Source organism: Neophocaena asiaeorientalis, unplaced genomic scaffold (assembly GCF_003031525.2).
Source record: "Neophocaena asiaeorientalis asiaeorientalis breed wild unplaced genomic scaffold, Neophocaena_asiaeorientalis_V1.1 scaffold369, whole genome shotgun sequence".
Classification (NCBI taxonomy): domain Eukaryota; kingdom Metazoa; phylum Chordata; class Mammalia; order Artiodactyla; family Phocoenidae; genus Neophocaena; species Neophocaena asiaeorientalis.
In genome coordinates this window covers 1,944,749-1,955,487 of record NW_020175321.1, presented here as the reverse complement: position 1 = coordinate 1,955,487, position 10,739 = coordinate 1,944,749, and the positions used below count along the sequence as shown (strand labels likewise).

Genomic DNA, 10,739 nt, shown 5'->3' with positions numbered 1-10,739 from the left:
GAGGGCTAGCGGTCTGTCCGGGCGGGATGAGCGGGCCCGGAGCAGCCGGCTCGGTGCGCGGGCTGCGGGTGGACGGGCTGCCCCCGCTGCCCAAGAGCCTGAGCGGGCTGCTGCACTCGGCGTCGGGCGGCGGCGCGTCGGGGGGCTGGAGGCACCTGGAGCGGCTGTACGCGCAGAAGTCGCGCATCCAGGACGAGCTGAGCCGCGGGGGCGCTGGCGGCGGCGGGGCGCGGGCCGCGGCGCTGCCCGCCAAGCCTCCCAATCTGGACGCCGCGCTGGCCCTGCTGCGCAAGGAGATGGTAAGGGAGGTCCGCGGGCTGGGGCGGGGGTCCTTCCCCTCCCGGCTCAACGTCCCGGGAAAGTTCGCCGGAAGTCCCCGCGACACCCGCCCGTCTCCGGCTCTTTTGCCCCAAGCGCCGGCGCCGAAAGAGGGACGCTGTCCGCTCTGTGCCCGCGACTGGACCCTCGCCCTGGGAGGGCACCGCTCTCAAAAGGCAGCTTTTTGGAGACCGGGCTCCCCTAGTCCGGCCCCAGCTGGCTTAGAGACCCGGGAGGCGCGGCGTGGGGCTGGCGCTTGGCCTAGGGCCGGGGGCGGCTGGTCACCCCTCCCCAGAGGGCAGCAGACCCCCCGGGTCGGGGAGCGGCCATCGCTGCGCGCGAGGGCTTCAGAGCTGTGTGCGATTGTGTTCTTCTGCCCTGAAGAGGAACAGCTTTTTGTCCTTGCGAGTGTAGACGGCAGATGGGAACAGCCCTCGCCCCTCCCCCGCGCCCGAGGCGGCGCGTGCAGAATTGGATTACGGCGGAGCGGCTCCGGCCCACAGATGGCGGTGAAAGCAACCGCTCGACCTGACCGTGTCCGCGCGGTACGGCGACACCCCGAGCCCGCTCGGGAGGAGTGGGGCGGTGGCATGCTAGCCGTCTGGGTGAAGCCCGTGCGGGTTCTTCAGGTTGTGTCCGGGCTCTAAACAATGGGGCTTAGTTTTTCCGCAGTCGTTGGGAAGTATGTTAGGTGTTTGTGGACCAGGACGCACGACTTAGGGTGACGCCAGAAGCAACTCAAGGACAGGGATTTGGGTGGCAGAGAGCCTTTCTCCAGCCTTCTCCAGGCTTAGGCCAGCCTAGAAGAGAACAGAAGAACTTCCTCCTTCTAACCCTCCCGCAGGGCCCCTGAGCACCTTCCCCGGGCCACCCTCTCTCTTTCTAGAATTTGCCCATTCCTTTTACCTAGTGCAGGTTTTTCCCCTCTCCTGGCACAGGTAAATACTTTATTAAGGAAATCTGCTATATGAAAACTGCTTTTTCCCCAAGAATAAATTTACCAAAAAATTTATAATAGGAATCCTTTAAATATGCATCGAGTGCATTAAGATATTCTTTAGAAAAATTCAATTTATGCATTTTTTCAGGAGCATATCTGTTCTGAAAACTAAGAATTAAATCTAGAAAAACAGCCTTAACACCTTTTAATCAATTAGATATTGTCTTCCCCCTCCGTGGCTGCCACTGAAGTGATTTCCAGTTCTCTACGAAAAGATTTTTCTAAGCTTCTTACAGAATGACTTAAATTCCAAGCCAACTGTTCTAAATTTATTAATAAACATTAATCGACACCAGCATTGCACAGCTGGTAAGCTGTGTTTTAATTAGATAAATGTACACCGAGTATGTTTACAGCCTGACTTGGATGCAGCATAAATACGGGGGTGAAATAGGAAGACCCATCCTGGTTAAGTTACCAGAACAGAGACAGGAAAACCTCAGAGAGGTTTTTTCCTGTTGTGAAGCTCTCTCTGCTTTGTGAAAGTGCTTTGGAGTCTCACACACTCCCAAGTGGGAGTAAACATGCCCTTCCCGAAAGTGTTTTTCCAGGTCCCTCCTGGTGCAACTGAAGTATAGCCACAGCCTTCTCATTATGCCTTGGACCAGAGCTCTCTCAAAGCCACTATCTGAAGCACAAGGAAAGTAAACAGCCATCTTAGGTCTGTCTGATATTTAGCTGAGAACAAGACAAAATATGGCTACAGGCCTTGACAGGTCCCTCCCAAGAAACGTCACAAGGTCTTTCGAAGTACTCTGTTTTTTTGGCTTTTTGAGATTTACTAACCTAGGGGGGTGGGGTCTGAGTGGTCACCTCAAACTGAGGCTCCCACTGGGGGGCCTTGCAAGATCAGAACGGAGAGTTCGTGCCTGAATTATCTGCCTAGTAGTTTGTGTTGATCTATTGACTCTGAAGGCCTGAGGTCAGATCTGTGTCAAGGGACCTAACTAGAAGTCCTGGCAGAATGAAATTAGTTCCTTTTGAAACAGTCCTGTGCCAGCACAGAAAGAGAGCCAGCTTCCAGCAGCAGTAGTGCGGAAGGCATCAGAAGGTGGCTGCATTTTAAGAAGAGAGAGAGTGATAGGAGTCTAGCAGCACAGCCAGCCCGAAGGGCGCTCCCATTGGAATAACGCAAGAGTGGACATTGCAGCTGCGAGGGGCCGGGGGCCGGGGCCGGGTGGGTTGCGGAAAGCCTCCAGTAGCAAAGGAAGGGGTTGAGCCGGAGAGCTGGCTTGGAAGCGTTGATGTGATAGCAGGGCGCTGAGGAGGGAGAGCTCCTGGCAGACGCTAGAGGTATGGTCGGGGCAGGTGAGAGCCTCCGGCAGCATGGGGACCCGGGAATGGGAAACAAGAATCAAATGGGGGCTACTTCTCTGAAACAGAATCTGCAGGAGTTGCTGATACAATGTTAGGAGTCAGGGACAGTGATGCTGAGGAGCCAGAGATGACTTAAGTGTCTTAATGGAAAGTGCAGCTAAGCAAAACAACGAAAAATTACAGTCCTAGCACCTGGAGATAGTCACTGTTAATATCTGGGTGCATCTCCCGATAGGCACAATGTAAATGCTTTCCTTACATCGTCTTATTTGAATTTTATAACTTCTCCACAAGAGAGGTACTGAAAGTGTCTAGTTTAAAAAATATGACTCAGAATTTAAGTAGCTCACCTAAGGCGGACAAAGTCAGTCAGATGCGTCTGTTTAAACAAGACCCTGTTTAATCACTGCATTTTACTACTTTTGGGGGGCACATATTACAAATATTTTCTAGGTCAATGTATACTATAATGTCTTCTCTCACTCCATAGTGTGCCATTATATGGCAGTAATAACCTTGATAATCCATCATGGGGAAAGTGGGGTTCATCACAGCACTAGGGGAGTCAGGAGGAGTGGCTGCTTATGGGGGAAGGTGGCTTGCCATTACATCAGCGGAAGAGTATGTTAAACATTTCAGAATGTGGAGCTGGAGGCTGGCAGAGTCTGGCCTGGAGATAACTGATTGATGCACGGTGAGGGCAGAACCTGGGGAAGCTGGTGTCCAGGGGCGCCCGTGTGGGCAGAGGTTCTGTCCCATGACTGTCGACGCCCTGCTCTGCTCTGAGAGTGCTGGTTTCCTGTCCTCATAACAGGGTAACTCTGATGTTCTGTGCTCCTGTGACTTCCCTTCCCCTCCCCTAGCGAGCTCGTTTGGAGAGCTGCGAGGGTCACACAGATGCTTATTGCTCTTTAGACCTGAAAAAGTCCTTTAAAACAAGAAGCTGAGATTGTTGTTTGTTTGTTTGTTTGCCAACATCAGAGAATAGTTTTGGATCATATTCAACAGATGTTGACCAGGTGTCTGCTAGTTATAAAGTGTTGTGGAGGACACAGAGGTGAATAGGAAGTATCTAGGTGTTAAGAAGCTTATAACATCTGGTGGAGGTGGACCTCTTTGCAGCAATATGATTGCTGTAGTTTTGACCACTTGTCATTTTTTCATGTCTGAAGACTCTGTATTAGTAATAGAGACTCAGTTTGAACCAACTCTTGCAAAAGGAGAACCTTGTAGGGCTGCATGTGTACAGAGACAGACTAGAACCAGGGTTGATGGGGAACCCAGGAAGGCCACTGTATTCTCCTTTCCCCTCCTTTTTATGTAAAAAATTTTCCCCCTACATTTTGGAATGTGGCTGCCGAAAGTGTCCACACTCCCAGGTTCAGCCGTGCTTCGTTTTTAAAAATATTTATTTATTTACTTATTTGGTTGCGCCGGGTCTTAGCTGCAGATACAGGGCTCCTTAGTTGTGGCACGCAGGCTCCTTAGTTGCAGCCTGCTGGATCCTTAGTTGCGGCTCGCCAGCTCCTTAGTTGTGGCATGCAAACTCTTAGTTGTGGCATGCATGCTGGAATCTTGTTCCCGGTCCAGGGATCGAACCCGGGCGCCCTGCACTGGGAGTGCAGAGTCTTGTCCACTGCACCACCAGGGAAGTCCCTCAGCCATGCTTCTTACTGCCACTTTGAAAATACTGTGTGGAAGGATGCCAGTGGGTCCAGCTTGGTGGGGTCTGGCCAGCCTGGGCCAGCTGTCAGTGACCGAGGGCAGGATGGTATTTTACTATGATGGTATGACCACGTGGGTGGGGTTCGGGGTTGGGCATCCCTCAAAGAAAGAACAATTTGCAGAAATGGAGCAGGGGGCAGCTGTTGGACAGCCAAAGTACTAGATGTCTACCGCAGACCTTTTTCTGGATAAGAATACTTTGCCCTCAAGGCCCCCATAGTTTCAAAGATTTTTATCTGCCACGCTGACAGGCTAGCTTGGCTCAGAAGATCTCGGTTGGCGTTTCAAATCCTTGCGTGTGGTTGAAGGACACAGGCGACTCTCAGGGTCCCCAGGGACCTGGCACACGCCTTTCCCTGCAGGGTTCTTCAGAGACCACTGGTCAGCAGCCCTGTGGGGTTAGCACATCAAGCTTAGGTCCTCAAAAGTGTCCCACGGAAGCGGAGAGACACAACGAGAGCCTCAGCCGTGGGGCTGGGAGATGGCCGTGTCTGTCCTTGGAGACACGGGGTCCGTGTCTTCTTGTGTTCCACTCCTCAAACCAGCAGCACGTTCTAGTAGCTCTGAAGACTCTTGGCCTCATTTTTTTTCTTTTTTTCTTCAAACTGTCCAGCAGTTACTTTGGTCACCCACTTGTGCGTGAGTGGGAAGTCACCCGCGCAGAACTTTCGAGTTCCAGAGCTGCAGTGGTTTGGGTGAAGAGTTTAATCTGAGAAAAAGGATTTGATTCCTGAGAGCAGCAAGACTTATCTTTCCCGCATTTCAGTTGAGACAACAGCTAAAGGCCTAACGAGCTTGTCCAGTGAACTGTATTCTAGGAGACAGGCATGAGCTTGAGTAGTCCAAATCCCCGCAGCGTTCAGTCCTCGTCCTACACACGAAACTAGCGTCTCAGAGAGCAGGTCTGAGTCTTTACATGGGTTTCTGGTTGGAGGTCCAATCTCGAGCCAGGCCCGTGAAATGCCATCTGAGGTAAGAGCATTAGCTCCCAATGCAGCGTTCTTGGTCGACCTTGGGCAGAGGCGACTGGGGATGGCCGCTGGCCTTTAGTATTGTCTTTGTGTTTCCACTGGTCTTCTCACCAGTATGGCTTATCTTGGTGTTCCCCAAATGGACCAGCAGCCCCAGAGTTCCCTGTGGTGCTCGATAAAAATGCAGATTCCTGGGCCCCTTCCTATACCAACAGAATCAGAATGGGGGAGAGGCAGAATCTGCATTTTTAACAAGCTCTTTGAGAGCTGGGAAGCTCATGAGCCGGGCATCAAGAGCTTGAATCCTGTTATCAAATTATGTGATATAACTTGGGCAAGCCTCTTCATTATTTTAGGCTACAGGTCCCTTATTGGGAAAATGAGATTAAATGCCATAAAGGATCCAGTTGGCAATAGTAGTATAATTCTTTTCCCCTCATGTTTTTATGGGTCATTATGGTGCCTATAGAAGACGTTTGCTCTGTCATAAAATAACGTGGGCACGGGGGCAGGTCTTCCCTAATGCAGTGTGCTTAGTGCCTCCGAGGACCCTTGCACAGCTACACCTGCTTGTGACAGATCCACTTAATGCAAAGGGCTGGGAGCAGAAAAGGAAGAAGGGTGTAAGTTTGCTATTCTTGGACTTGGTTCATCAGAAATTTGGCTGTCTACAATAGTTCTTAAAGATTTTAGGCCGTTCTTACCCTGTGTAATACCTGTCTCCATCCCAGTATCCACCCAATAAAAGCAAAAGCTAAAAGTCTGTATGATAGCTCGTGCATGTGAAAGCAGACTTGTGTCTATGGGGTCATTGGCCTGGTTTCATTCCCTTTCAAGGTTATCTCTAAGTGAGATCATACTTATAGTCTTTGTTTTGTTTTGTTTTTTTGCGGTACGCGGGCCTCTCACTGTTGTGGCCTCTCCCGTTGCTGAGCAAAGGCTCCGGATGCGCAGGCTCAGGGGCCATGGCTCACAGGCCCAGCCGCTCCGCGGCACGTGGGATCCTCCCGGGGTACGAACCCGCCTTCCCCTGCATCGGCAGGCGGACTCTCAACCACTGTGCCACCAGGAAAGCCCTATACTTATAGTCTTAAGATTTGAAGCTGTAAAGGATTGAAAGATATGTTTTCATACCACTTTCAACTTTTATCTCTTACTGTACCTCCCTGTAGAGACTCTAAATTCACATTTTCCCCAACTCAGAAGTCTCTCATGAATAGTGCTGCCCTTCTGCTTTTTCTCCCCCTTTTGGTTAAAGTCATTCATCTGTTAAGTGTGGCTCTAAATGTGCCCCAGTTGTTGGCACTTTGGGTACCTCTTTGTTTACAGAGCCAGTGCCCAGGCCTTTCTGCACCCTGCAGCCATCCGTGTCTCCTGCTCTGGGCCCGGGCCTGACGTTGCTGTAGATCTTCGAGGCAAGGTGGGCAAGGATGTTCAGAGAGGGCCCAGGAAGGGGGCCACAGTCCCCAGGCAGTTTCTCCCACCCAGCAGCGGTCAGGAGCTGTGCAGTTTTGCTCCTGCAATGCCTGCCCCAGCACTACAGGGACTTCAGAACCCAATCTGAGAAGCTAAATTTTTCACGATACTGGGTAAGAAACCTTATGGACAGATCACAGAGTCCCTGAGCAGGAAACCAGCCCTGAGACTGGCCAGGTCAGATGTTTGCCCCCTCTTGCCCAGTGCTGTTCTCCAGAGCCCTGGCCTCCTGTTCACCTCACTCCTTGCCCACATTCTCCAGATGTTTCCAAGTGATAAGTAGGCAGGGCTCACAAAGGCTGCTCCTTCTTTCCTGTGGCTCATTCCCCCACAGACATAACAGAGATGTTCATTCTCCCCCAAGAGACAAACCCTTAGCCTTCCTTGCGGATCTACAGAAATTGTTTAAGAGAGGTGGCCTTCTCAGTTTTCATGAGCGCTCTCTGTCCACTTCCGTGATTGGCCCTAAGGAGCCATGGGCTGGCCTCGTTTTGCAGGTCAGAGAATCCTGTCTTCAAGTATTCGGGGAGGGAGGTGCTGTCCTTGACTGGAGAAGTGGAGGGGGTGTGTGTCCTCTGATCTGTGCTCTCTAGGGAAGGGGTAACGTCTGTGGGATGCCAGGCCTGTCCCAGCCTGGGGAGGCGGGGCTAAGGAAGATTACCAAAATACATATGGAGACTAGAAACTTGGAAGGAGGGTGTTTGGTGTATTCTTCGGTTGTCAACTGTACTTAGGATTGGCAATAAAATAGCCAAGTTCATGCAGGTAAAGAGAACGGCAAGGTGTTTAAAATCCCTTGTAACCACAGATATGCAAATTAAAACAATAAGGTATCGTGTTTTACCTAAAAGATTAGCAAAGATTGAAAAGAATGATCATAGTGATGGTGTGGGTTCGGGGAAATAAGCACCGTAAAACAGAATGGGCACCAACCTCTTTCTCTTGCTTCTCATGTCAGTTTTCTAAAAAACACTAGGTGCTGACACGAAGTTTTCTGTATATTGTCCAAGAACTTGGTTTTCTGATTTTTAGCTTCAGATGCTCTTCCTTAACTGCATCTGCTCTTGCAGAGAGGCAATTTCAATTAGTTGGATATCATTCAAGAAAGTGACAAAATGCAAGCTAACCTTCAAATGTGTGTTGAGTTCCAACGTGTCATTAGTAAGTCGTGTTTTTTCCTCTAGTCCCACCTGGTTTTTGGCCTCAACTGCATACATGTTTGCATTCATCATCTTGAGTAATGAACTTTCAGGCCTTGGACACAAAGCCTTGATGAATGGTCTGCTGTTTGTGGCCCCAGGATTGGGGAAGGACTGGAAGGAAGGCATCCCATTCCCCTTCTCTGCCTTCTCCCCTGCAGTTTCATTTTCATAAATTTATCTTACAGATATAGTCACACAAGGGAATAACAGTACTTGTACAAGAATATCTTTTGCAGTGATACATAGTAGTATTCTATAATAATAATATATAACAGTGATAGAATACTGTATAGTTGTTGAAAAGAATGTGGTAACTATGTAAATAAACATAGGTGTTCAAGGTATGGAAAAGTTAAGTTACAAAACAGCACATGTATACGTTTGTGTATGCATGGTGTCTTGAGGGACATATGCTAAACAGCTGAAAGTGGATATGTTAAGAACAGTGGTTCTTAAATTATGGTCTGAGGACATCTAGGGGTTCCCAGATCCTTTCGGGGGTCCGTAATTATGTGGTGGTCACATTGACAAATGTGATTTTCCAAAGTAGTACCTAAGAAAATGTATCAGTATTTCGAGGAGCTGAATAATTCAGTGAATCATTTTTCCACACGTTTCACATAACCAACGCTTGACACGTGGTTAAAAGGTCCGTTCAGAGTGCGAGACTGGTGGGTTTTAATGAAACAGTATGAAAAGCTCATTGTCATAGTTTCAAATTCCACACTGGAGCCACCTTAAGGATAGCGTCAAAGAAGAATAGCCCCAATTACCTGAAAGGTGATTAAAATACTCCTCTTTTTCCCAGTTACATACCTGTGTGAGGCCACGTTTATTTCAACCAAAAAAAGCATGTTACAAGGATCAAGTACAGAGCAGATAAGCCAGAGATTAAAAAGATTTACAAAATCTCATTTATAAAAATGTTATTTATATTAACAATGGGTATAGTGTTTTTGAATGGATTAATATTAAAGTTTCTCAGTTTCAATTTCCAATAAGGTAACTACTGATAGGTATAACCCACATAAACAAGAGATCTTGGGGACCCTCGATAATTTTAAGAGTATAAAGGGGTCCCAAGACCAAAACATTTGAAGATTGCTGCTTTAGAACGTGAAATTATGGAAGACTCTTTGTATAATTATGAGCCGTTGACTTTTTTTTTTTGTGGTACGCGGGCCTCTCACTGTTGTGGCCTCTCCCGTTGCGGAGCGCAGGCTCCGGACGCGCAGGCTCAGCGGCCATGGCTCACGGGCCCAGCCGCTCCACGGCACGTGGGATCTTCCCGGACCGGGGCACGAACCCGCGTCCCCTGCATCGGCAGGCGGACTCTCAACCACTGCACCACCAGGGAAGCCCCCGTTGACTTTTTAATAGTTAGAATATTTTATTTTTGTAATCGGGAAAGTTAAGGAATGTACAAAGACGTTTCTTAAAGACAACAGTTGATCGCTTTTCTTCATCTTCACCTAGGACACAACGAGAGGAAATGGGCTTCATTGGTACTATCATTACTTTAGGTCAGAGATGAGCAAGGCCGTCTTCATGAGAACTGCTGAGTTGCAGAATGGGCCCCATCCATCAGTGCGGATGCCTTCTGGTGCAAGCAGAAAACTCCACTCAAACTGCCCTTCCTGGTCGAGGAGTTCATGGGAGAGTGTAGAGGTGGGCCGAGCTTTGGGTCTGGCCTAATCCCTGGCGAGGCCATGCACCTGGTCTGTTTGCTGACTCTGAGTCACCGGGGCTCTTCCGAGGCAGTCCTCAGCTCAGTGGGGCCACAGTGTTAACAGGAGACGAGGCTGACTGATGTGCATCCCCCTGGGGAGGAGCCGTGTGACGGATGGAAGCCTGCTTAGGGAGCCCAGGATCACAGCATGCCGGGGAGCTCGGGGTCCTGCAGGGGCAGCTCTGTCCAGCTCCGGCTGCTGAGTTCATAGCTTTTTCTCTATTAGATCAACACCGATGAAGCTGTTCTCTTTGACTTTCCTTTTCTAAACAGTATGCAGGTCAGCGTCCTTCTGTCAACACATCCTTTATTCAGAAATCAGATTATGATCCATTAGTTACTGCTTTATTGCATTCCAGTCCTGTGGATGCACACTAGACAGTCTCATTAAGTTGGGGGCATTTACCAAGTCTTGTCTAAAATAAATTTACAAGCTGTTCATTGGATGTGCTTACTCATTCATTAGGTTTTCAAAAGGTAACTTTAAAAGTTCTCTCGTTATGAATTAAGACGTATTCACAGTAGAAAATCTGGAAAATTCAGAAAAGCCCCAAATAAAAGGCACTTGAGATCTCAGCAGCTTGCTGCGCCACAGCTGACATGGCGGCATCTCCCAGTGCCGTCTGTGCAGGCGGGGCAAGCTGATGGTCCGGCATGGACGCTGGAGTCCTACCACCTGCTTGCAGCCCCCTGCTCTTAGTGAAGGGCCTGCATCTTTCAGGGCTTCAAGTTTCCTCATCGTAACAGAATCCACACCTACCTCACAGAACAAGGATGAGGATTACCTATTTGTGTACAGCTGAGATTTTCTACTCCACGGTCCCCAGAAATGAACTGGTTAGCTGGTTAAAAGTTACGTGAGGGACTTCCCTGGTGGCGCAGGGGTTAAGAATCCGCCTGCCAATGCGGGGGACACGGGCTCGAGCCCTGGTCCAGGAAGATCCCATGTGCCGCGGAGCAACTAAGCCCATGTGCCACAACTACTGAGCCCGCGAGCCACA

The 10,739-nt window shown here is 49.4% G+C and overlaps 1 protein-coding gene across 2 annotated transcripts in view; it reads left to right on the top strand.

Moving 5' to 3' along the window:
- Positions 1-6: 6 nt before the first annotated feature.
- Positions 7-10,739, top strand: part of FAM89A (family with sequence similarity 89 member A) — a 63,183-nt gene continuing 52,450 nt past the window's right edge. For both annotated transcript variants that reach the window (XR_003006011.1, XM_024765629.1), the window contains exon 1: positions 7-299. Coding sequence is in view for 1 of the 2 variants with exons in the window: in XM_024765629.1 (XP_024621397.1) it covers positions 27-299 (273 nt within the window). In the remaining variant the exon portion in view is untranslated. The remainder of the gene's footprint in view (positions 300-10,739) is intronic.